Raw genomic sequence first — 26,341 nt, forward strand, 5'->3', positions numbered from 1 at the left:
GGCACAGGGGCTTAGCTGCTCCTCGGCATGTGGAATCTTTCCAGAGCAGGGATGGAACCTGTGTCCCCTGCATTGGCAGGCAGATTCTTATCCACTATGTCACCAGGGAAGTCCTGCTTATCTATTTTAAATTTGGTAGTTTGTTTCTCTTAACCCCATACTCCTATCTTCATCTTGCCCCTTCCCACTTCCCTCTCCCCACTGGTAGCAACTACTTTGTTTTCTGAATCTTTGAGTCTGTTTCTGCTTTGCTATAAACATTGGTTTGTTTTAGATTTCACATACAAGTGATATCATGTAGTATATGTCTTTGTCTGACTTACTTCACTAATCATAATATTCTCTAGGTCCACCCATGTTATGGATTTCATTATTTTTTGTGGCTGGGTAATATTCCATTGTGAGTGTGTGTGTGTGTATGTGTGTATGCCACATCTTCTTGACCCATTGATGGTTGATGGTCTGTTGATGGTCGCTTGGGGTGCTCCAGTATCTTGGCTATTGTAAATAGTGCTGCTATGAACATTGGGGTACATGTATCTTTTCCAATTAGTATTTTTCTTTTTTTCTTTTCTGGACATATGCAGAGGAGTGGAATCGCTAGATCATATGGTAGTCCTAGTTTTAGTTTTTTTGGAACCTCCATACTGTTTTCCAGGATGGCAGACCAATTAACATTCCCACCAATAGTATACCAGGGTCCCCTTTTCTCCACATCCTCGCCAACGTTTATTTGTAGATTTCTTGATAATAGTGCAAGGTGATATCTCATTGTTATGATTTGCATTTCTCTAATAATTAGCAATGTTGAGCATCTTTTCATGTACCTGTTACCTATCTTTACATGTTCTTTGTAGATTGTCTTTTTTTAATAAATGTTCTTATTAAAGATACTAATTCTTTATCAGTTATGTGCTGTGAATATCTTCTCCCACCTTGTGATTTGTCTTTTCTTCTATCATGTATTTTGAAGAAAAGGCATTCTTAATTTCAAAGGAATCGAATGTACCAATATATTTTCTTTTATGGTAGATATTTGCAAGTTCTTCTCTACCCTTATCTAGTTCATGAAGATTTTCTCCTATAGTATCTTCTAAAGACATTATAATTTTGCCTTTCATATTTGTCTTTTATCTACATGGAATTGATTTTTGTGAATGGTTCAAAGTAGGGATCCAATGACTTTTTTCCCCTCAAATCAATGTCCAGTTGTCCCAGCACCATTTATTGAAAATTTGATACTTTGCCTTATGATCTCCCTACCACTGATGTTTATCAAGTGTCCATACATGTAGGAACCATTTCTGAACCCTGTTTTGTTCCCTTGCTGTATTCGTCTCTCACTGGACCAATAAATATCATCCTGAATTGATTATTAAAGCTTATAAGTCTTAATTATCTTGTAGTGTAAGCTGCATTGTTAGTCAGCTTATAATTAAATTAACTGTGAATCATTTTAGCGGCCTGTGAAGTGGTAACTAGTCCATTTTGTGGTCTTTTGACACACTGTTTTTATAATTCGCATCATTGGCCAATTAGTTGATATTTAAAATCTTTTGACGATTTCTCTGTGGTTTCATGCTTGATTTCTTTCCAAATATTTGTAGAAGAACAGTTCTGTATGTTTTCCTTGCTGTTGGAGTTCTCTGACGGTGTGTTTCATCATTGGTTTTGATTTCCTGTCTCATCCTGTTGTCTTCTTAGTCGTCGTCAATCCAGACCGCCCCCCGCCCCAGCCCCTGAGGCTGTAGTTTACCCATCCATCTCCCCTCCCCCGTCCCCCACTTGCTCTGGTCATAGCCGTGCTGTGGTCCACAGCGTGTGTCCCCTTAGTCGGGTTTGTGCTTTGTCTTCATGTCTCATTAAATGGTGTCTTTCCCCCATAGCAGTAAGTTGAATTGGTATATCACTATGCAGTTATAGGAGAAGGCAATGGCAACCACTCCAGTACTCTTGCCTGGAAAATCCCATGGACAGAGGAACCTGGTAGGCTGCAGTCCATGGGGTTGCACAGAGTCAGACACGACTGAAGCGACTTAGCAGCAGCAGCAGTAAGTCCTCCAACTTCATTCTTACTCAAGATTGTCTTGGCTCTCATTGGACCTTTTAACTTTCATAAATATCTTCAAATCAACTTAAATACATACAAGTAGACAACTTTTTGGAGAAGGCAATGGCAACCCACTCCAGTACTCTTGCCTGGAAAATCCCATGGGCAGAGGAGCCTGGTAGGCTTCAGTCCATGGGGTCGCTAAGAGTTGGACATGACTGAGGGACTTCACTTTCACTTTTCGCTTTCATGCATTTGGAGAAGGAAATGGCAAACCACTCCAGTGTTCTTGCCTGGAGAATCCCAGGGACAGGGGACCCTGGTGGGCTGCCATCTATGGGGTCACACAGAGTCGGACACGACTGAAGCGACTTAACAGCAGCAGCAGCAGACAATTTTTTAAGATTTTGTTTAGGATTTAGTTGAACATATAGATCAATTTAGGCTTTCCAGGTGGCTCAGTGGGGTAAAGAGTCCGCCTGCAATGCAGGAGACACAAGAGACACAGGTTTGATTCCTGGGTTGGGAAGATCCCCTGGAGGAGGGCATTGGCAACCCACTCCAGTATTCTTGCCTGGAGAATCCCATGGACAAGAGGAGCCTACAGTCTATAGGGTCAAAGAGCTGGACATGACTGAAGTGACTGAGCACACGGGCATACACACATAGATCAGTTTGGGGAGAATCAACACAAATTGAGTCTTTCATGAACATGGTGCCTCTTTATATTTCTTTAGGTCTTCTTTCATATCTTTCAATAAAATGTAACATTTTCTCCATAGATGTCTTACACATCTTTAGTTAGATTTATACCTAAGTGTTTTAAATTTTTAATGATGCTGAATATGATATCTTTTAAAGTTGTTTTATTCTTCTACTTATTGCTGGTTTTTTAGAAAGTCATTTTTTAAAAATATAGATGTTTTGTCCACACAGTTGTGCCCAGCAACCTTGACAAACTTTCTCGTTAATTCTAATGATGTGTTTGTTAATTCTGTTTTCCGTGTACATGTTCATATCTTAAATGAAAATGGCATTTTTTCCCTTCCTTTCCAATCCTGTATCTTTTCTTTGTCTTTCCTTCCTGCACTATTGAAAAGGAAAGTGCTGAACAGAAGTGGTTCTAGAAGGCATCCTTGTTTTGCTCATGATCTCAACGTGAAAGATTCCAGTGTTTCACCATTAATTTGCATGTTTCCTGGAGTTGTTTTTTTTTCTTCTTTTTTTAGACTTTATCAGGTTAAGGAAGTTCCCTTCTATTCCTAGGTTGCTGAGAGTTTTTGTCATAAACATATGTTGAAGTTGATTTAATGTTTTTCTTTATTGAGATGGTCATTTGTTTTTTTCTCTCTTAATTTGTGAATACAGTGAATTACATTAAATGATTTTTAATTTTCTTTTTTTTTGACTGTACCACAGGGCATGTGGGATCTAACCTGCACCCCCTGCAGTGGAAATTTGGAGTGTTAACCACTGAACTGCCAGAGAAATCCCCTGATTTTTAAAGAAGTTAATTAATTCTTTTTTGGCTGTGCTGGGTCTTTGTTGCTGCGCATGCACTTTCTGTGAGCGGGAGGCTCCTCTGGTTGCAGTGTGCGGGCTCTGGGGCGCAGAGGATTCAGTCATTGTGGCCCACAGGCTTAGCTGCCCTGAGGCATGTGGAATCTTCCCAAACCAGGGATTGAACCCACGTCCCCTGCATTGGCAGGAAGATTACCAACCACTGGATCATCAGGAAAATCCATCCCCGCTTTTTTTTTTTTGATGTTAAACCAGTGGTGTATTCCTAGAATAAGCCCCGCTTGTTCATGATTGAGTGTTCTTTCTATACTCATTGCTAAATTGTTTTTGCCAATATTTTGTTTATGGCTGGTACTGGCCTGTAATTTTCCTTTCTTCTCATAACTGTCAGGTTTTGATAACAACATTATGATAGACTCACAGAGTATTTTGGGGAGGGTTTCCTTGTTCTCTGTTGTTGGGAAGACAAGGCTAGAATTATCAAGTGCTCCATACTACTTGCTGCGAAGCCATCTGGCCTGGTCTTTTCTTTGTGGCATGATTCTTTGACTATTTATTCAATTTTTTGGATAATTTTAGGTTAGGGTGGCCACAAAATGTATAATTCTTGAGTCACTTTTGGTCAATTATACATTCCTAGAAATGTGTTTATTTTATCTGAACTTACTGGTATAGAGTTTTTGGCAGTATTGTCTTTGTCTCTTTTTTTAAGTAATTCTGTTTATTTATTTATGCACTTTTGGCTGTGCTGGGTCTTTGTTGCTGCGAGGGCCTTTCTCCGGTTGTGGCGAGCAGGCGTCACTCTATTGTGGTGCGCGGGCTTCCCTCGAAGCGGCCTCTCTCGCTGCAGAGCGTGGGCTCAGCAGTTGTGGTGCGTGGCCTTCGTTGCCCCACAGCATGTGGGATCTCCCCAGGCCAGGGATGGAACCCGCGTCCCCCGCATTGGCAGGTGGCTCCTTAACCGCTGGACCACCAGGGAAGTCCACTGCTATATCTTTCCCTTCAGCGCTCTGACATCCTGGAGTGAAGGTTTGTGAAAAAAGGGGTGGCATGCAAGAGACAATTGCTACTGGGGCATAACCCCTGTGTTTCCCCTTCCACAGTCCCACCAGCTGCTTAGCTTACCAGGGTCTCCCCTAATCCTTCTGCCTCTTCTAGTTTTCTGATCCCGAAGTGTTTATTCCTTGGCTCCCTCCCACAGGCCCCCCAAAACCAAGTTCTTCTTCACGGTCGTCCCCCAGCCCATCTTCCTGAGCCCAGGCCTAACCCTCTCACTCCCCGTCATCTTCCGCCCTCTGGAGAAGGTAAGGCCTGCGTGGCGAGTGAAGGGCAGGGAGGGACATGGGCACAGTGACCTCGGAGCAGGGGGCCAGGCCAGAGGAGTGAGGAGCGCCCGAAACCCAACCACCACACCCACATCCACACCCACACCCTACCACTTGGAGCCAAAACTCATTAGACAGAAGGGGCTTCCAGTTGGATGTGTGGGGTGGGGAGGGTGGGGCAGCAGGGAAAGTGGTGCTACTCTGTCGGCCGTCAGAAAGCCCTGTATTCCTTGGCTTCTTCCTGCTCTCAAAATATTCTCCCAAAACTTTGCCCCATATCTCTGAGACCAAGATGGCGCTAGAGCTCAAGGAACTGACCTTGTCTTCAGAGACTGAGATGGAGGAGGGCCGTGGCCCAGCCCAGCCCTCCACGGTTATGTTGGGGGGATGGCCAGGGCCAGGGTGAGGTGGGTACCACCCGGGTACCACTGATCAGTCACTGCCTCTGCCTCTCCCCACTGCTGCCCCCACACACCGCAGAAGGAGTACGTGGACCAGCTGTGGCTTGAGAAAGCAGAGGGGATGTTCTGTGTGGACCTGAGAGCCACCCTGCCCTGCCACAGTCTGATCTGCCCACCGTCCCTGCAGTTGCCCATGTGCGCCATGGGGGACATGGCTGAGGCCTGGTTCTGCCTGGAAAATGTGGGGTGAGGGCAGAGGCTGAGGCTTGGAGGTGGGAAGCGCGACAACTGGGAGGAGGATTCCTGGGAGCAGGAGAGACCGGCATGTGGGGTGTGGGAGTAAAGGGGGCATCTCCACCTTTCTGAAGCAGGGGCAGTGGTCAGAGGGGGCAAAGTGGCTCTGATCTGCATCCCCCCTCCCCTGCGCCCCACCCCCAGGGACCTGCCTACCTTCTTCACCTGGGAGTCCCCCAGCCCATTCCAGATGCTGCCGCCCATGGGGCTGCTGGAACCAGGCCAGGCCTGCCGGGTCAAGGTGACCTTCCAGCCCCCAATGGCTGTCATCTATGAAGCCCAGGCCACGTGCTGGTATGGGGAGGGCAGCAAGCAGAAGAGCAGCATCCAGCTGCAGGCTGTGGGTGAGGCCCGACCTCTCACCCATCCCCAGAGCCCTCCGCTGCACCTCCCTGGGAAACAAAGCCTCCAGTATGCTCCCCCCACCCCCGCCCTGGCCTGGCCCCCAGGGGACCTCCATCAGCCTCCCGCCCTTCGCCGAGCCCCACAGGCTTTGTCATCTCTTTGTTTCCCTTGGTGCCGCAGACCAGTGTTCCCCTGGGGACCCATGTCTTCCTTGAAGGGGCTATTCAGTTTGGGGCCACAGAGGCCCTGGTGGGTTTCTCCCCAAGGGTGTCCACTCTCTGCCCAGCCAAATGCGCCCAGCTGCTGGTGAGCATAAAGCAGAGGCGCCCGGAGGACCAGGATGCCGAAGGCTTCCAGAAAGTGCTGCACTTTGGCTCTGTTGCTGTGGGCTGCACCGCCGAGAGGCAGATCAAGCTGTATAACCCGTCGGCAGTATGTGTCCTGTGCCCGTGGAGGGAAGTGGGGGCAGGGCTCAGGGACCACAGCCCCGGGTGCGCCTAATACCCACCCCTGTACAGAATGTTGCAAGCCTTGCATACCTATGCCTGTTGATACACTCATGTCAGCAGGGGTCCCCCCATCATCACAGCTGGGGGCTGGGCTGGACTATCCCTTGACTTCCCCCCAGAACAACCCCAAGAGCAGCCCTCAGGTGTCCTGATGCCAGGACCACTGCTAGCCTTCGTGGTACCTTTGGGACAAGGCAGAGGTACCCACTCTGGGCAGTCCCAGTGCAGGGCACAAGGCTCAGCCCCTTCCCTCCTCTGGGCCAAGGCAGCCTTGCTCCACAATCAAGCTGGTGACTGAGGCAGAGGCAGGGCTTCAGCTGGGCACCTTAGTGATGACGGACCACCTCACCCTGTAACCGGACCCTTCCTGGCCCCGCAGGTGAGCGCCCCCTTCAGGATCGAAGTGGCCCCAGACATGCTGGTCAAAGACCAGGCCTTCTCGTGCCCCACGGCCCATGGCATCGTGGCCCCCGGAGAGAAGAAATTCGTGTCGGTGTTCTTCCGCCCTGAGACCTTGGACGTCAGGACCATGGACTACTTGTCCATCGTGCCCTCTGGCTGTGCCTCCCAGACCCTGCTCAAAGTCGTTGGTTTCTCTAGAGGTACTGGCAGTCCCAGGTCACTGCACTGCCTCCAGAGACAGGAGCAGCCCCTGCTTACAACTGACAAGCATCTGCTGCTAGACGCCTGGGGCCTCCTTACCCTCAGCCTGGGTGTCTGCTGCCCCCTGGTGGGCTCAGCTAGGAATCAGTTAAGGTCACCTGGAGATACTGTTCCCATATTCACTCCCCGACTCCCAACCCCCGACCCCCAACCGCTGCCCCTGTACTACCCAACCTGGTGGTCTGCGCAGGCCGCAGGCCGCTGGGGCGCCAAGCCTTTCCAATCCAATCTTCTGTCTCCAGGCAGCACCACCTCCCATCCGTGGGACCCTTGGAGACCACCCAGGTGGCCAGGCCCACTCACAGCGACCCCCCCACCCCCGCCTCCTCCACCCAGGTCCTGCCCTGTCGCTGCAGCACCACTGCGTCGACTTCAGCTGGGTCAACCTCGGGACCCGCTCAGAGCAGTCCCTGTGGATGGAGAACAAGTCGGACTGCACGGCCTGCTTCCACTTTGACATCGACTGTCAGGAGAGCGTCTTCAGCATCAGACCTGCCTTTGGGACCCTGGTGGGCAAGGCCCGCATGACCCTGTGCTGTGTCTTCCAGCCCACTCAACCCATCATCTACTGGCGGCGGGTGGCCTGTCTCATCCACCACCAGGTGAGCTGTTGGGGAGGGGCGAGGCCGGGCTCCCCTAGGAGATGGAGGGGCCAATCCGAGGCCCAGTCGTGAGGACAGGGCTTGGTGCTCAGTCACCTGTTTTCTGGAACTTGCAGGATTTTCTCCTCCAGGGCCCCCAGACTGGCTTTCGGAGCCAGAGGTTGGCTAGGGGCATGCAGAGGCTCGCTTTGAGCCAGGTGGGCAGGCCAGTCTTGCTCTCACTGCTGCCAGCCCGGGACTTTGGCCCTCACCCCACACAGCACGTGCAGGGCAGAGAGCCTTGAGGTGACAACCCCACCCAGGCCCCCGGACCAGGTGGTACTCACTGTGCCCTGACGAAGCCGGTCTCTGGCCAGGGTGGCGAGTGGAGGCTGAAATCTAGCCTCACACAGACACAATGTTGTAGGACCCACTGTTCCTGGACCTGATTGGGACATGCCACTCGGAGAGCACCAAGCCAGCCATCCTCCGACCTCAGCATCTCACATGGTACCGCACGCACCTGGCACGGGGCCTGACGCTGTACCCGCCCGACATCCTGGGCATCATGCTGAGGGAGAGGAAGCTGGAGCAGGATAAGAACGGTGCCCTGATGCTCCCCATCGAGGTTCGATGTGTCCCTCTGGGACCCCAGGGGGCCGTCCACCCTCCCAGGTTCACGCCCCCGCTTCTCTAGCAATCCTTGGGCAGTCCCGTGCTCCGCAGTGCCTTGGGCATCGTTCGTAGTCAGGGGGTGTGACATGTGCGGAGCTCTCGTAGCCTTTTCCAGAAAGGGGCACAGAGATGAGGGGCAGCGGCCGGAGAACCGATCCCCACCCACCCGTCTCTCCCCACGCAGGACTCGGAGGACATACCGGCCTCGCAGTATCCCCTCATCCCCCCGATGACTGAGTACTTCTTCGACGGCACCAATGACGTGGCCATCTTTCCCCCGCCCGTCAGCATTGAGCCCTTCGAGGTGGATTTCGGTGCCTGCCCCAGGCCCAAGGACCCCAGCCCCATCCCCCTGTGCCTGATGAACCACACCAACGGCAAGATCACCGTGGCCTGGACGCGCAGGGCTGACTGCCCCTTCTGGGTGACCCCAAACACCTGCGATGTTCCCCCTCTCAAGTCCACAGCCCTGCGCCTGCACTTCCAGCCGCCTCACCCCAACTGCCTGTATGCCGTGGAGCTTGAAGCCTTTGCCGTCTATAAGGTGTGTGTGGGCAGACAGGACAGGGGAAGGTGGATTCTCTGCCCTGGAGCCTGAACGGCAGGGTGCGGGGTCGGAGGGGAGGAGGGGGTGAGGTAGGACCCGTCCTCTCTGTGCCGGGCTCTGCTCCCTCCTTTCCTTGTCCCCTTGGCTGGACTTTGGCCTTGGTGGTCTGTCTTTCTCCCAGGTTCATGGCCTGCCTTGGCTGAGAGGCTTCTTGGCCCAGCTGATTATGTCTCCCTCTCGTGTGCCTCCCACCCTCTCTGGAGGGAGAACTCTGGGGCTCAAGCCCTTTGGGAAATTCTGGTGCACGTAGTTTCCTGGGCCTCCTGGCTGGGGGGCTTCTGACCTCTCGCTAGTCCTTGAGGTAGGAACTGGTCCTTCTGGAAGAGCTGAGGGCAGGAACTAGGCCCCGGGGGGACAGACCCTGGGGCACCCAGTAATTACGTGCATGTAGGAAGGGGCTTCTTGTCCATCTTCCCTTGACCAGGTGGTCAGTCCAGCCTCTCAGCCCCGGACATGTCGCTCCCTTCACATTTCCAATCCGTCCTCCCCTTTCCCTCCTTCTCTGCTCTGCCCACCTTGCTGTTCTTGCCCAGTGGGCGAGTGCTGGGGCTCAGGGAAGAGCAGAGCTGTGCAGTCAAGATCAGAGTCCCTTACCAGCTCTGTGACCTTGGGCTCCTCCCTTAATGTATAGACCCCTGAGCTGTCTTTTCATCTATAAACTTGGGAGCATATCCAAACCTTTGAGAAGTTTTTCCAAAGCTGAGTCTTTAGTTGCCTCTGTTCTAATATCTTGGCTGTGCAGAAACTCAAAAGTTTGTAGGAATGAGGCTGTGGACATCTGGCTTGGCTGAGCTCATCAGACTTTTAGGCTACATCTTGCAGTCATAAGCTGTCCGATATGCCAACCACTAGCCACGTGTGGCCACTGAGCACTTGAACTGTGTCTAGTCCAAACAGACACGCTGTAAAGGGAAGAGACACACTGATTTCTAGGACTTAGCACAGAAAGTATGCAAAATGCCTCCTGCCTCATGTATATATGCACTGTATATGGTGATGCCATCATGTGCGTGCATGCGTGCTCAGTCACTTCAGTTGTGTCTGACTCTTTCTGACCCCATGGACTGTATTCCACCAGGCTCCTCTCTCCACGGGATTCTCCAGGCGAGAATCCTGGTGGGTTGCCATGCTCTCCTCCAGGGGATCTTCCCAACCCAGGGATTGAACTCACATCTGCCTGCTTCTCCTGCATTGCAGGTGGATTCTTTACACACTGAGCCACCTGGGAAGCCCAATGCCATCGTCTATATGCATCATAAACATATATGTATGTATATATATATATGTATATGATGGCATCACCAATGCAATGAACTTGGGCAAACTTCGGGAGATGGTGAGGGGCAGGAAGACCTAGAGTGCTACAGTCTAGGGGGTTGAAAAAAGTTGGACATGACTGAGCAACTGAACAAGAATACATACACACACAGATATATATGGGCTTCCAAAGCGCTGCTAGTGGTAAAGAACCTGCCTGCCAGTGTAGGAGACGTAGAGAGGTGGGTTCATTCCCTGAGTCAGAAAGATTGCCCTGAAGGAGGAAATGGCAACCCACTCTAGTATTCTTGCCTGAAAAATCCCATGGACAAAGGAGCATGGTGGGCTACAGTCCTGGGGTCTCAAAGAGTCCAACACGACTGAGTGACTAAGCATGCACACACATATATATGTTGGACTCTTTGAGACCCCAGGACTGTAGCCCACCATGCTCCTTTGTCCATGGGATTTGTATATGTGTGTGTATATATCGGAGAAGGCAATGGCACCCCACTCCAGTTCTCTTGCCTGGAAAATCCCATGGACAGAGGAGCCTGGTGGGCTACAGTCCATGGGGTCGCTAAGAGTCAGACACGACTGAGTGACTTCACTTTCACTTTTCACTTTCATGCATTGGAGAAGGAAATGGCAACCCACTCCAGTGTTCTTGCCTGGAGAATCCCAGGGACAGGGGAGCCTGGTGGGCTGCCATGTCTGTGGTCGCATAGAGTCGGACACGACTGAAGTGACTTAGCAGCAGCAGCAGCATGTGTATATATATATATATATATATATATATATATATACACACACACACACATACATAAGTAATGTTGAAACAATACAATTTTGGATCTACTCAGTTAAATAAAATATACTGTTGAAATAAATTTTACATGTTTTGCCTTGTCGATGTGGCTACTAGAACATTTAAAACGATGTTTGCGGCTCGCACTTGCGGCTTGCATTCTGTTTCTATTGGCCAGTGCTCTCTGGGCACATTCCTGCAGGATGAATGCTGCTTTCACTTCCCAGCCCCACCCTCGTCCTGCTGGGAGGATTAGAGAGCGTGTCTGCTGACTGCTTGGTGCTGCGTGTTGAGTGCGGGGCCTGGCGCACAGCAGGAAGGGCTGCTATGGCTGTGGTTCCCCCACTGTCTTCCCAGGGGGCCCCGTCCCCCTGGGCCCCATGTAGGGTTCCTGCAGTACAGGGGGTAGGCTGGGGTGCCCCACCAGGTCAGACACTGCGGTCATGGGTATGGTTGTCCCACAGGTCCTGCGAAGCTACAACAACATCGAAGAGGACTGCACTGTGTGCCCGTCCTGGTGCTTGACGCTCCGGGCGCAAGGCCACAGTTACTGCCCTGGCTTGGAGCACCACATCCCTCAGTACACCCTGCACGCCCCCAAGGTGAGCGTGGCCCCAGCCGCAGCAGGAGGTGGGACAGAGGGCTTGGCTCTGCCGTCAGATCCCTCTCCCATCTCTGGTGGCCTCAGAAGCACTTCAGTGCTCTCCCTGGCCGTCCCAACCTCCCCACCATCAGCCCCTGGGGCTCTGCACCCCTGCACCCATCCTGAAGGACTGTCTCCTGGACCACTGCAGTGGCACTGTGAAGAGTCTGGGGCTTGGACCACTGGCTCTGGCCTGCTCCGTCTGAAATAGTTCCCTGGCCCTCTCAGGCTCAGCCTTAAAGTCTCCAGCTCCTCTGTTTGCATGTTAACTGAGTGCCTGCTGGGAATAGGACCTCCCAGGCCACAAGCCCCTGCCCTCAGGAATCAGCCAGCCAGCAAGTGTCTCAAGCCTGGCCCTTCAGCTTAACCCTGTCCTGAGGGAGTCATCATTCCCAGGTCTCTCCAGCAGGGCCCTTGGAGGCCCTGTCTGACCTGAGCCCCAGGATGACATAAGGTTGAGAAACACAGACTCTGGAGCCAGATGGCCAAGTGGCAGTTCTGGTTTCCCCTTCGATGCCTCTTCCCAGCTTCTGTTGCCATCGTCAGTCTTTTCATTCAGCTGCTCCACCCTCCTGTCTCACGCTTGCTGGAAAGACATTATTTTTGTGCTGTGTGTTTGGGGGTGATCTTGCCCCCTAACTGTTACACTGCTGCTCAAGGGCACGCCTTCCCACAGCCCTCCTGACTTCCCTGGGGTCTCCTCACTCACTGACCACCCCCAGCCCCCGCCCCTTTCCCTTGGCTGGTTCCTGACAGTCTGTGGCCTTTACTGAAATCCAGCAGAATTCTGGACCCATGTTGCCCACATACCCCTCGCCCCCACCTCGTGCACCTGTGCTCTTTGTCCCAGCTGGAGGGGGCCCCCCGGGCCAGTGATTTTGGCTACGCATTTGGTAGCCAACCCAGCTCTTTGCCTCTGCTGGCTACACCCTAGATGCCTGAGGGATGTTTGGGACTGCTGGGGCTTTCCCTTTGCCAGAGTGGGGCTCCCCTCTCTCCGCTACCAAGGCTGCCTGCCTGAGAATAATCTAGAAGGGGCTGCTTACCCCAGAGCTTCTGCACCCACTTCTATGAAATGGGGATCTCCAAAAGATGATTTGTGGGCACTTTCAGAGCCCGGTGGCTGAGGCAGTAAAGAATCTGCCTGCCAAGAAGGAGATATGGGTTTGATCCCTGGGTCAGGAAGATCCCCTGGAGGAGGAAATGGCAACCCACTCCAGTATTCTTGCCTGGTAAATCCCCTGGACAGAGGAGCCTGGAGGGCTACAGTCTATGGGGTTCCAAAGAGTCGGACACAGCTGAGCAACTGAAGAACAACAGATGAAAGAAACTTGCGGTGGTGGGGTCCAGGGTCCTCAGTTTCCTGGAGCCAGTCCCTGTGGCCGCTCCATCTCCTTCCCTGGAGGTCTCTGGAGATCAGAAGCATTTTGGCGGGCCCAAGCTGTGTCCCTCCATTCCATGCCCCCAGGGTACTGACCAGGTTGTGCAAGGGCATCTTGGGCCTCCTGAGAGACTGCTTCACCCATGCCCACACAGACCACCTGGAGTGTGCGTGTGGGGTGGGGCTGGGGAGGGCGTGCAGATCTGAGCCGGGGCCCCTCCTCTCTTGCACCTCAGCTCTTTCCTGCAGTGTCCCCCAGTGAACCCTCCTACCGCAGCCTGCTCCTTGTCAACAAAGGCTCCATGCTGCTCACCTACAGCCTGAGCCCCAAAAGCAGCTTGGACATCTCCCTGCGGCCCCGCTCAGGCCTCCTGGGCCCTGGGGCCCACAAGATCCTCCTCACCTATACCTACCCTAAAGGCAGCTCCTGGAAGCAGCACGTTTTCTACCTGCAGTTCAATTCCTGCCCCCAGTATCTCAAGGTAGGCAGTGGGGGTGGGGACTGGATCCTTGGGAGGGGGCCAGAGTCTGGGGCTTCCCTTTTCAAAGCCGCATCCTGGGACTGGCCTTTAAAGCTCCCCTAAAATAGCTCAGGGGCTGCTCCCTGTCCAGGCAGTGGCACGGCAGGGAGAGGATCCCTGGGCCATGTCTGGGAACGGCTCTCCCCAGGACCCTGCCTGTCCACTTATAGGATCCGGAGCAACAGAAAGGGGTGCAAAGGTCCCCAAGGAAGGAGTGAGGGCAGCCCAAGACTCATGACTACAGATGGTAGAAGGGTGTTTGGGGCCAGGCCAGGGAAAGGGTCTGAGGTTTTTAGACTTACGTCTGGCCAATGAAATGGTCTGTACATCCTTTTTCGGTCCCTGACGTCTTTTCGAGAACCATCTCCTGTTCAGTCACTACCTACGTACTCTGCCTTTGACAGAACCTGCCCATACCCAGGGCCCAGGGTGGGGCACCTTTTGCTGCTCTCTCCTAGGGAGCAAAGCTGCCCACCTGTGATCTTTGGGGGAGCCAGGGCCGCAGGGTGATGTCAGGGCACTATCCTCCCTTCACTGGCCCCAGGAGGTGACCATGCAGAGCCGCGAGGAGCCGCTGCAGCTGAAGCTGGACACCTGTAAAAGCGTCTTTTTCAAGCCCACCTGGGTGGGCTGCTCCTCCACCAGCCTCTTCACCTTCCGAAACCCCTCCCGTCTGCCTCTGGAATTTGAGTGGAGGGTCTCCCAGCAGCACCGAAAGATGCTGGCTGTCCAGCCCGCCAGAGGGATTATCCAGCCCAATGAGAGCCTTGTGAGTGCCCTGCCAAGGGCGGGAGGGAAGGATACCCATCATCCTCATCTTCCCATCATCTCTTACTCACGTCTCTCTGGAGCCAGGCTCACTCCTCCATCTAAGCCACAGTCATTTTTTTCAGCTTTATGCATAGGTATGACTGTTACCATCATCTTCACCCCCGTTTTACAAAGAAGAATTGAGACTTGCGTTGGGGGAAAACCATTTACTAAGACTGTGAATTAAGAGGTGCAGAGTTGGGACTTAAACCCGGGTTTCTGATGTCAGTGCCCAGGGGCAAGTCCATCCTCCGTCCTCGGTCTCCCAAAGCTGGAGGTGGTGCAGAGCAGCTGGATTTGGGGCTAATGGGTGGCTATCATTAAGGAGTGAGGAAGGGAGCTTCTGGAGGTCAAAGTGGTAGATCCTTGGAGCAGGGCACAGGTGAGACCCAAACTAGCAGAGCCCCAGCCCTGGTTTAGGGTCTTCTAGTCTAGGAGGCCAAGCTTGAGCCGAGAACCACCAACACACGACGTCTGTTAGAGCCCAGGGGTAGTACTCTGTAAGGCGAGTGACCACACAAACTCTGGAGTCCAGCCTCAAGAGTTCACATCCCCAGCTCCCACCAAGTGCCCTCGTCAGCTGTGTGACCTTGGGGGAGTTACCCCGCTTCTCTGCATCTCCAGTTTCTCATCAGACAATGAGACACTAAAATAATACCACTTACCTCTGGGGATAAGTGGTTGAAGGCCCGAAGGAGATGACAGAGTACACAGTGTGTGTAAGGAAAGGTTTTGTATAGCTTGATGTTCTGCAGTGAGACCTCAGACGTCCAAGAGCTGGGCGGGGGTTCCCAGAGACCCCCACGTAGGGATAATGTCTGTGACCCCAGACGCTGACCTGGACCTTCAGCCCCCTGGAGGAGACCAAGTACCTGTTCCGAGTGGGGATGTGGGTCTGGGAAGCCGGCCTGCCCCCAAACACCAAGCCCTCCGCCACTACCCACTACATGCTCCGGCTGGTGGGCATGGGCATCACCAGCAGCCTGTCCGTGAGTGGGAGGACCCTGGTGGGTGCGGGGAAGAGAAAGGGAGGAGGGGCAGGGCCCAGATGGGAGGGAAGGCCCCGGAGTACCTGACCCCATGAAGGCAGGGGATGGCAGTCTTCTGGCCCCCTGGCTCTCCCTGCTGGATCTGCTCTTTGGGGACCCTCTGAGGCTGGAGTGGGGGGCAACAGATGGGGCTGTGGGCCTGGGGGATCCCCCACCCCGGGCTGGCTGACTCTGGCCCTCAGGCACAGGAAAAGGAGCTGGACTTTGGGAACATGCTGGTGAATGGCAAGCAGAGCAGGATGCTGGTGCTCCTGAACGATGGCGACTGCACCCTCCACTACCGCCTCTTCCTGGAACAGAGCGACCCCACGGCTGTCGAGAATGGTCCCCTTGGTACTCAGGCCTGGGCAGGACTGGGCCCCCGGGGCAGGAGTGAGGGGCACGGGTTAACACTGGTTAACCGGACCATGGTTTGGGGACAGGGCTTGAAACTGGGTGCTTCCACTTGCTAGATGTGTGGGGTTGGAGGGTGATTGTCCTCTCTGAGCTTCAGTTCCCTCATCTGTAAAATGGGGCTACTGGTGGTGCCTACCTCCCAGGGCAGCTGGGTGGAGCAAAGTGCTTAGCAGGTGCCAGTGACCCCAAGACTGGTCCCCACTGTCTTGGTCTGGAGGAAGCTCTCTGCTCCCCATTTCCTGGCTCAGAGCCTGCTCTCTAACCAGAGCTCTGCTGGCCCAGAGGAGAGTGTCTGGGACTGGGTGAGAGGAAAGGCCGGGCCTCTCTAGGCTGCACTGGGGGCCTCCTCTGCTCCTGACCCCACCCGGCCGCCCCTGACGGCCACCCCTGAGCAGCTCTGCAGCTGGACCGCACAGAGGGGAGCATGCCGCCCCGGTCCCAGGACGCCATCTGCCTGACTGCCTGTCCCAAACACCGGTCCCAGTACTCCTGGACCATCAGTTATGCTCTCATCTCCCACAGAGGTACCTGGGCCATCTGCAGGGATGTCAGGGCCAGGGAGGAAAGGCGGAGGGCTGTGTGTGCAGGACTTGGGGTGGGAGGATGCCGAGGGTCCAGACAGAGCTGGCAGGATGGATGAGAACATGCTAGGATGTGCTTTTGGGTGTCTAGTGTACATGCCTCATACCAACCACATCTGTCTATGTGGGTGTCCACATGTGCGTGCCTGAGCTGTGGGGGACTCGGTGTGAAGAGCTGGGCACTGAGTTTACCTATTGAGGGATCTCAGGTAACTCCTCAGCTGCCTTGGGTCTCAGCTTCCTCCCTCATAAAACGAGGTTGTTAGCAGCCTGCCCCAGGGCCACTTGGTGGGAGTCCAGGACAGTACAGTCAGGGGAGCACAGGAGAGTGAGTGGCTGAGAGTGTGGGCTCCCTGGAATTGGATCCTGGCCCCAGCACTTATTAGCCATATAACCTCAGCAAAATTGTTTAACTTCCCTATGCCTCAGTTTCCACATCAGTAAAATGGGGATAATAATGGTGCACTGGCGAAAAATAATAAAGCACAGACACATGTTACCACATGGGCAAACCTCGAAAACATTATGCCAAGTGAAAGGTGGTGGTCACCAAAAGCCACACATTGTATGATTCTGTTTATGTGAAATACCCAAAATAGGAAAATCTAGAGACAGAAAGTAGATGAGTGGTTGCCAGGGGTGGGGAGAGGGGTGAATGGAGAGTGACATCTACTTAGTACTGGGTTTGTTTTGGGAGGACTGAAACTGTTCTAAAATCAGTGATGACGATTGTGCAACTCTGTGAATATACGAAAAAAAAAATCACTGAATTGTGTGTGTTGAAAGGGTTAATTTTGGGGACTTCCCTGGTGGTCAGTGGTTAAAGCTTTGCATTTCCACTGCAGGGGGCACCCAGTTCGATCCCTGGTCGGGGAACTAAGACCCCACATGCCACATGAGGCAACCAAAAAATTCTTTTTAATTTTTTGGCTGCACTGCATGGCATGTAAGTTCCTATTTCCCTGACCAGGAATCGAACCGGTGCCCCCTGCAGTTGAAGCACAGAGCCTTAACCACTGGACCGCCAGGGAAGTCCCCCCTAAAAATGTTTTTAAATGGTTAATTTTATGGTATATAGATTATATCTCAATAAAGCCATTAGTAAGTTTGAAAATGAATAATGCACATTAAATACAGTGGTGTTTGCCAAGCGCTTAGGACAGTGCTTGGTTCACGTAGAAAGTATCAGATAAGGTTTGCTGTTGCTGGAAGCGTCCCTGGAGTCTGCTCCTGACTGGGGTCCTGGGGCAGATTGCCTGGGACCCCTGCACCCACAGTGTATACTCCCCTTGCCAGGGGAGCTGGGAGGTGAGCCCACCCCTCTCTCCCATACCCCCACAGATAACAAGGCTGGGGAGAAACAGGAGCTGTGTCACGTGTCCCTGACGGCCGTGTACCCCCTCCTCTCCATCCTGGATATCTGCTCCATGGGCAGCGCCGAGGGCATTACCCGGAAGCAACTGTGGCACCTCTTCTCCCTGGACCTGCTCAACAGCTACTTGGAGCGTGACCCCACATCCTGGGAACTCACCTACAAGGTGCCCACCCGGCACAGGTGAGGTGGGCCTGGGGGACAGGCAGAGCCTGTCTGGGAATGTTCTTGGAGCAATGTTCCACTCATGCCCCCAGCACCAGGCCCTGTCCAAGAAGGGGCTCCCTATCTGCCCCCCACCAATGTCTGCCCATCCTTGGTGGGGCCTGGAGAAGGCTGAGATTGACTTGAGGTCTCAAATGCTGACCCACCCCTGTGCCTGAATCCCAGATTCTCCAGTTCCCCACTGTGGGGAGACGGGTGCCAAGCCAGCCACCCCTGGAAGGATTCCAGCCTGTCCTCAACCCTGTCCCAGACCATTTCTCTGCTCCACACAGCACCAGCCAGATCCCCCCTGTCTTCACCGCTCTGAAGCTCAGTTTCAATTTTGGGGCGGCACCGATAGATGCCCCGCCCTCCGTGGTGCTCCTGGCCCTGAAGAACAGCGGCATGGTGCCCCTGGACTGGTACGGAGTGGGGTGCTGGGGGACGGGGGCTGGAGGTGTTCTCTTGTTGGTTGTAGCCCTGGCCGCCTGGTGTCCATGAAGTGCGCCCCCGACCCCGCGCATCGATTGGATGTAGACGCCAGGGTGGGACTAGGGTCGCCCAACAGGACATCAGATCTGGCTGAGTCGCGTCCATAGGCTCAGAAGTGGTAGACTCACCCTGATGGAGACTGGCAGTTGTTTAGTCACTAAGTCGTGTCCGACTCCTTTGCAATCCCATGGCCTGTAGCCTGCCAGGTTCCTCTGTCCATGGGATTTCCCAGACAACTGTACTAGAGTGAGTTGCCATTTCCTTCTCCAGGCGATCTTCCCCACCCAGGGACGGAATCCCCATCTCCTGCATTGGCAGGCAGATTCTTTACTGCTGAGACTGGCAGGGGCATCGTCATAGCTTAGCGAGTGAGAAGTAGCCACCACTCATGTGCCACAGCTGGCCACTCGGACCCTCTTCTCCGAGTCTCACACCAACCCTGTGAAAAAATCCTCCTCCACTGACTGTCTCACAGATGGGAGGCTAAGGACTCAGCCAAGAGCTCTCAGCCGTTAGAGGCAGAGCCAGTTCCCACCCAGATCTGTCCAGGTCTAGAGCCCCCACCTACACAGGTTAGTCAGCAAGAAGCTACAGGGTACCCTGATCTTTGAGCTAGATAAATGCTCGGGCAGCCCTGACAGAGCCCCAGGCCAGTGGGGGCCAGGCCTGCATGGGGCGAGTTGAGGGTCTCTGGCAGGCTCTGCTGCCATAGCGTGTCAGGGAGATGGCTGAGCTGAGCAAAGCCACGTGGGGCTGCAGGAAGAGTCGGGGCTGGACAGAACAGCTGCGCTTCCCGGTCACATGGGGCCCAGAGTCCGGAGTCTGGAGACCGGAGTCCGCCACGCTGGGCCCCTCCTGTGCTTGGCTTAACTCCCATGGGGGCCCCGAACTGGTGCCCAGTTAGCATCCTGTCTCCGTGCCAGCGCCGTTTCTTTCTTTCCTCCTGCCTCTGCCACGCGCCTTCATTTCCCAGTAAACTTCCTTTTGATGACTTCCAACTTTGCTTGGCTAGACGGAGGTGAGAAAGAAGTGTCCCCGGCCGGGTCAGGCTTGGGAGGGGTGGGAAGAGAGCCAGGGGCCCAGCCTGGGCGTGGCAGTGGGTAGATGAGAGTGGACATATGCATCTGTGATCTCAAGAGCCTTGGGGTGCATGTGGGTGAGACTGGGGGGAGGCTGTACTGGCCCCGGTGCAGCGGCCTCCCCTTACTCTCTGGGTTGTCCTGTCCCTCCCTGTGGTGGAGGAGGGGGAGCCGGTTCATTAAGCAGCTTCTGTCTGAGAAGGGTCGAGACTGTGAGTAACTAAGGGCTCCTGGCCCTGAGTGACTGGGAAGCTTGGCAGGCTGTGGCCTGGTGGGGAAGGCCCGGGGCCTGCCTGGAGCGCTGCGTCAGCCATCCACTGAGCTGTCTGAGTGGCCAGGAGCCAAGGCCCTGCAGGGCTCAGGAGTAGGGGCAGGAGAAGCGGCCTTGGCTGGTGTCCTGGTGTGGAGCAGTGTATTTTGGTGGACTGTTTGTGCAGGAGCACGCCAGCTCTCACTCTCAGTGGAGAGGGTCCAGGTGGCTGGAAATAGGGCAGGAGGAAAGCCAGGCAGAGTGCCCACTGAGCCAGGCCCGTCCATCAGGGGATCGTCTGAGGTTCAGGAAGGCAGTCCGTGCTTCTTCCTAGATTCCAAACGCAGGGAACCTTCCTAAGAACACTTGACTCTCTTTGGCTTTTTGCGTTGTTGTGTTTCCTTTCAGTTTCTTAGAGGGCTATTTTTGAAAGTTCTAGCCGAGTCCTGCTAAACTCATAAGGAACAGACTGAAGGTTTTATTCCTGCCAAGATCAGTAAAAAACGGGGAGTGTGGACTTGGCCTGGAGGCAGCAGCAGGCAGGACAGAGAACCCCAAGTGGGTTTGGGGGGAGCATTGAGGGGGAGCTGGGAGCCATGCTGCTGCCATGCCCCCACCAAGCCTCCTCTGCTGCCTTTGCGCTTGGCCCAGGGAGACGTTGGGCCGTGCGTTTAAAGGGTGATCTGTCACAGGTGTCAGGGGCACAAATTAACGTCGTTTGTTCCCTAATTCATTCATTAAGCCATTGGCCAAACGTGGACTGGGGCTTCCCTGGTGCAGGCCTCAGGCCCGGAGCTCAGAATAGAAAAGCTGACGAGCCTAGGCCCTGCCTTCCTGGTGGGCAGACCGGCCTTGTGGTGCATGGTGAGTGACATGCTGCGAAAGACCCTTGTGCAGCGTCAAGAGCTACTTCCCTCGGATTTAGAAGTGGTGGGAGGGTGTGCGCACCTCAGAAATGCTTCCTGGAGAAAGCTAGACCTGTAGGCCAGGGAGCAGAGGCAGAGAGCCTTCAGAGAGCCTTCTAGACAGGGGCCTGGTGCAGACATGGGTAAAAGCAAAAAGCACAGCGTGGCTGTAACGCTGATAAGGATGTGGACAGGGCCTTGGAGTCCTCTGGTGGGCGTGTAATTCTTCTCCTTCTGAGGAGGATTAGCGGTTCGAGGCAGGGGGATAGGCTGGCAGGTTTCCACAGTCCCAAGTTGGGGGCCCACACCAGAGGACGGGCAGGGATTATTTGGGCGGAGTTGGGGTGAGAGCCAAGAGGGAAACTCTGAGCAAACCTGAAGTAGCAAGGTCGCCAGTTTTACTGCAGATCAATATCCTGCAGATAAAACGACAGAAGCAAGTACCAAGTCCGGTAACACGTCCAACGACACAAGGGTGATGGAAGAAAAGTAAGAACCCCCACCCCCACCCCGCCGGCTCCCTCTCCAGTCGGCCCCGGTGGGCTTGGCATGTGCTTCCACTCTCAGCACTGGTACAAGGCAGGGGCACATGGACACAGTTGCTCTTTCATTTTTTATTACAATAACGGCATGATGTTACATGTATTACTCTATGTTCAGCATTATAACAATAACATTGTCACTCAGCCTTATGTCAGTAACATTCATTTTTTTTTTAACATTCATTTTTAGATCAATAAAGATCAGTATATAGAGGTGTAACTCATTCATTTTAATAGTTGCATAATATCCTGTAATATGAATGGACCTTATGTCTATTTTGTTTTGTTAATTTTTAAATTGTTTGAGCATGCCACATGGCATGTGGGCTCTTAGCTCCTCGACCCAGGATTGAACCTGTGTCCCTTGGACTGGACGTGTGGAGTCTTAACCACTGGACTGTCAAGGAAGCCTTTACATTTTTAAACCACTCCTTTCAGATGACACCAGTTGTTCCCAGTGCTTTTTAATGTTGTTTTTGCCATCACTAACAAAGTGGTAATAAACATCCTTGTGTGTGTGTGTGCGTGCGTGCTAACATTTTTATCCCTGCAAGTTAATTCCCCCAAATAGAATTTCTCAGTCAAAGGGCATTTTCTACTCTATGCACTTTCTATTCTAAAAGATGCTATCAAAATTCCTGCAACAAAAGGTGGGAGCAATTCCTTCTCTCCCTGTATTTGAGGATGTCTGTCCTTCCTAAATTTACCAGCATTGAATGTAACCATTTTTCACGATTCAGATGTGAAAATACTTAAGATTTATTTGAGAGAATTTTTATTTGCATTTTCCTGAGACTCTTCTTGAGTCTTTTCAGGTGTGATGCCCATTTTCCCCTACTTCTGGCTATTCCCTGTTCATATACTCTGCCCAGTTTGAGGCCAGTTCATCCCTCTGAGAGTGGATGGAGCCTTCTTTTCAGATTGTGATCTTGGAACCCCTTTGTCACTTATTTGGGCACCCTTTAGAATGCAATATCTGCTTTACTGGAGCAGCTAGCATCACAGAGGCACTGATTCTATGCCCAGCCTTGCTTTGGACTCAAAAGTGCCAGTCTTCCTGGGGCCCCCTGGTTGGTGCTGCTGACATTTCTAGGTGCCTCAAATGGCCCTTCCTAAGAGCTTTGTCACACAGACCCCTCCAGGGTCACTGCCAAGCTCGAAGTGGCCACATATACAAGCAGCCCCTTGACCCCTGGTACCCACAATGGGAGCCCCAATTTCCATTCTCCATTTAGTCACTGCTTCTGTTCCTAGGTTTGTGGACCATTATGAAATGAGAATCCACAACCTCAGTGTTTGCTCAGCCTTGCATGGGACAGCTTGCCTAATGGGGGAGAAGAGAGGGAGGGAATAGAGGAGGCCTCCATGCATCCCAGCTGGGGCTCAGAGCTCCTGCCTCTGGTCTGACCGAGAGGCTCCTCCACCCCTTCTGTTTTGCACCCCTCCCCCAGGGCCTTCCTCTTCCCGAGTGACCAGCAGATTGACGTGGAGCTCTGGGCAGAGAAGGCAGAGTTTGACTGCACCGAGCTGCACCAGATGCGCGCACAGGACAATTGCATCTTCTCCATCAGTCCCAAGGCTGGGAGCCTGAGTCCCGGGCAAGAGCAGATAGTGGAGCTCAAATACAGGTGCTGCCCCCACCGCTCACCCCGCTCTTCCGGTCCTGAAGACCTCCATTCCCCCAACTCCTGGAGGAGCCTGACCTTACACTGTGTGACTCCAGGGTACCCTGAGTGGCCACCACCCTGAGAAGGTGTTGCCTTTCCACCTGCAGGGGAGGTTTAATTTTCCTCTTGCCTCATCCCAGCTCAGGGATTTCCGCGTAGCCAGCCCAAAGCCACAAGCGTGCCATGACCCTTCGTTCTTCCACCCACACCAAGGTTCAGTAAGTCATCCTGGACTGTCTCCTCCCTTCCAGCCATCTGTTCATCGGCACTGATCGCCTCCCGGTGCTCTTCAAGGTGTCCCATGGCCGGGAGATCCTGGTGAGGTCCTGCCCTTGTCCTGTCCTGGAAAGCCTAGAGAGCGGCACAGGGAGTGCCGTTCCCCAGGGAACTGGGGTCCACATCTCTCCACTGGGTACTTCAGTTCCTCCCAGGGAAGGATGCTACTCATGGGCTTTCTATTTCCAGCTCAATTTCATAGGTGTGACGGTGAAGCTGGAGCAGAAGTATGTGCACTTCACCTCCACCAGCCATCAGTTCATCCCTGTCCCCATTGGCGACACATTGCCCCCAAGGCAGGTCAGTGGTCTGCGTTGTCCTGGTCACCAGGATGCTTAAGTGTTGTTCTCTGTGTGTCTGCATCAGCCCATGACAGGATGACAAGGCCTCTGTCCTCACTCAAAGAGGTGGGGTTGAACCTCAAGATTGGGCAACTGGGAGAGACCCAAGGCAAGAGGCTTCAGCTTCTAGGCACTGGTGCTAAGCCCTTTGCCAGGCCCCATTCCCGTGCAAAAGCAGGGGGTTCCTTCCTCTAACACAGGGCTCTTCAAACTTGACCATGAACCATGGTATATTTTGGAAAACGCAGTTCATACATACACATGTAACTGAAACAAAAGTATCACAAATCAGTACGTACACCACTACATGCTGAGTGCTCTGATGTTTTCTTTTTTATTCTGTTCTACTTTTTAAATGCTGGACATGACCTGATAAACTGGTTTCAGTACACCTGCTTATTGACGGTCACGTCTTGAAAATCACTGCTCCAAAAAGGGCATCTTTCCGGAGGCTGAAATGCTAGAAAGTGAATCCTCATGAAGCTACAGAATTGTCTTTATTAATTGGAGGGAACCAGGGTCCTTCGTTCTGAAAATGTACACTGGAAATCTCCCAGAGGGAGATACAGAATTTTTCCAAACATTTCACAGCTCTGAAATTTCTAATCATTTAGAATCCCTTGTGTTTCTGGGCAGGGGCCTCCAGCCACTCAGCCTGGAGCAAATTAAAAGGGCTTCCTAGACCCGATAGAGGTTCTCATGGTCCCAGGCTCTGCTCACTTCCTTATACAACCCCTCTACCCACTGGCTTCCCAGAAGCCTCACCCAGAAGCCCAGACCCTTAAAAAGACAAGCAAAGACTCACATGCTTCCTGGAGAGCTTTCCAGAGAGACCAGACCACTCCGCTGTGACACTGAACACAGTGGAAAATGGACAAAGGAGAAGACCAACTTGTACCTCCAACCAAGCCACAACTGCAGTCAAGCATCTCCTTTCATTCATAAGATGATAACAGATGGTGGCCGGAACCTGTAAGAAGGCAGCAGAAACAGAGTGAATGAACAGATTTAATCTACATTTTGAAGACAGAATCACTGGGACTTGCTGAGGATTAGATCTGGAAAGTAAGAGAAGGGGATGGAGGAAAATGTATTGGATTCCTACTTTGAACTCCTGGGAATATGTAGGTGCCATTTGCTGAAGTGAAATACACTAGGGGGAGGAATAGGTTGTAAAGAGTTTGGTCTTGGCCAAATGTAAGATGCCTATGAAACAACAAGGAGGAGTCATCAAATAGAAGATACCAGGTCTGAATCTCAGACAGCAGTCCATACAGGAAAAAAAAGCACATTCAGGAGTGGGTGCTGAGAAAGATGAGGGGGTTGAACCTAATCCAGATTAACTCTTTATTCTCACTGTCTTTCTCTCATCTCTAACATGGAGTCTTGGACCAGAAGACCTCTGGTTTCAGGCAGGACGTTCTGTGACTCCCCAACTTCAGGGTTAGTCTTGGGGGACCTCATACCTTCCTTCTGCTCCCTTTTCTGCCTTTAAGCACAACTGCCTCTAATGGCAGAGGTGGAAAGTGGCAGCCTCCCAGGTAATTAGAATGAGAGCCTAGAAAACCAGGAAGGGTCCGGATGGTGAGTGCATGGACGTTTCCCTAAATTCCAGCAGTATGGACACAGGCATGAGTGTCCCCTTATGCTGAGGGTTGGATGCAACTGAGCGACTTCACTTTCACTTTTCACTTTCATGCATTGGAGAAGGAAATGGCAACCCACTCCAGTGTTCTTGCCTGGAGAATCCCAGGGACAGGGGAGCCTGGTGGGCTGCTGTCTATGGGGTCGCACAGAGTCGGACATGACTGAAGTGACTTAGCACCAGCACACTTGACTTAGGTACCTTGAGAGCAAATAATATAAAGATTACATATTATACTAAAATGTTACAGGCTGAAAATACAGTTGTATACTTCTTGGGTGATCCAGCCAGAAGAGAAATCAGAAGTTTTTTAGGGGAACTCTGGGACTGTAAGGGTGACATCATGGATATCAACCCACCCTCCCACAGTGAACACAGAATCCCAGGCTCCCTGCGTGGTGGCCTTGAGCAGGTGTGAAGATTCCTCAATTCCTCCCCCTGCAGATTTATGAGTTGTATAATGGTGGCTCGGTGCCCGTAACATATGAGATCCAGACCAACATCCTGTCGCAGGTTCAGGAAAAAAATTTTGATCACCCCATCTTCTGCTGCCTCAACCCCAAAGGGGAGATCCAGCCAGGCACAACTGCCCGGGTCTTCTGGATCTTCTCGCCTATTGAGGCTAAGACCTACACGGTGAGCAGAAGCCCCAGCTCACACAGGGCGGGGGTTTGGAGGTGGCCCCCTCCCAGCAGGCCTTGCTCTAACCAGGGCCTGCACCCCCCTTCCTAACCTCCCAGGTGGATGTGCCCATACACATCCTGGGATGGAACTCAGCCGTCATCCGCTTCCAGGGAGTGGGCTATGACCCCCACGTCCTGGGGGACGCGGCCCCATTCCACAACCTCTCCTTGTGGGACAACAACGCCATCCACTCAAGGCTGATGGTACCTGGACAGGTAAGGCAAAGGGAGCTGGGAAGGCCTGAGGCCTAGGGGGAGCTTGAGGGCCTGGGAGGCTAGCGCAGCGGACGAGGAGGCTGAGAAGGAAATGACAGAGTTGAAAAAGGAAAGGGATACAGAGGTGAAGTCTGGAACCAACCCTCCTCCATATTTAGGGTGTGGCACCGGTCCATGAGAGGCTCACCCTGCCACCTAGTGCTCACAGGTGTTCCTGCTCAAGGCGCTCCACCTGCTGTGGGGCCCCTATCC

At 53.1% G+C, this 26,341-nt stretch overlaps 1 protein-coding gene across 27 annotated transcripts in view; it reads left to right on the top strand.

The window, feature by feature from the left end:
- Positions 1-26,341, top strand: part of CFAP65 (cilia and flagella associated protein 65) — a 41,684-nt gene that overhangs the window by 8,510 nt on the left and 6,833 nt on the right. For 13 of the 27 annotated variants that reach the window (XR_015141926.1, XR_015141919.1, XR_015141922.1 and 10 more), the window contains 22 exons: positions 4,773-4,875; positions 5,377-5,543; positions 5,736-5,935; positions 6,223-6,368; positions 6,825-7,047; positions 7,445-7,710; positions 8,117-8,317; positions 8,549-8,908; positions 11,501-11,638; positions 13,297-13,542; positions 14,126-14,350; positions 15,222-15,380; positions 15,623-15,773; positions 16,232-16,360; positions 17,759-17,972; positions 18,287-18,415; positions 22,713-22,889; positions 23,180-23,246; positions 23,394-23,504; positions 25,441-25,602; positions 25,704-25,826; positions 25,931-26,089. Coding sequence is in view for 12 of the 27 variants with exons in the window: in XM_086339448.1 (XP_086195574.1) it covers positions 4,773-4,875; positions 5,377-5,543; positions 5,736-5,935; positions 6,223-6,368; positions 6,825-7,047; positions 7,445-7,710; positions 8,117-8,317; positions 8,549-8,908; positions 11,501-11,638; positions 13,297-13,542; positions 14,126-14,350; positions 15,222-15,380; positions 15,623-15,773; positions 16,232-16,360; positions 17,759-17,972; positions 18,287-18,415; positions 22,713-22,889; positions 23,180-23,246; positions 23,394-23,504; positions 25,441-25,602; positions 25,704-25,826; positions 25,931-26,089 (3,856 nt within the window). In the remaining 15 variants the exon portion in view is untranslated. Of the gene's footprint in view, positions 1-4,474; positions 4,601-4,772; positions 4,876-5,376; positions 5,544-5,735; positions 5,936-6,222; positions 6,369-6,824; positions 7,048-7,444; positions 7,711-8,116; positions 8,318-8,548; positions 8,909-11,500; positions 11,639-13,296; positions 13,543-14,125; positions 14,351-15,221; positions 15,381-15,622; positions 15,774-16,231; positions 16,361-17,758; positions 17,973-18,286; positions 18,416-22,712; positions 22,890-23,068; positions 23,247-23,393; positions 23,505-24,301; positions 24,611-25,440; positions 25,603-25,634; positions 25,827-25,930; positions 26,090-26,341 lie in introns of those variants that run through there. The other 14 variants (XR_015141927.1, XR_015141920.1, XR_015141924.1 and 11 more) reach the window with 5 other exon arrangements.

The sequence above is a fragment of the Bos grunniens genome, chromosome 2 (genome assembly GCF_055505025.1).
Source record: "Bos grunniens cultivar Pamir isolate PY7600 chromosome 2, Bosgru_T2T1.0, whole genome shotgun sequence".
Taxonomy (NCBI): Eukaryota; Metazoa; Chordata; class Mammalia; order Artiodactyla; family Bovidae; genus Bos; species Bos grunniens.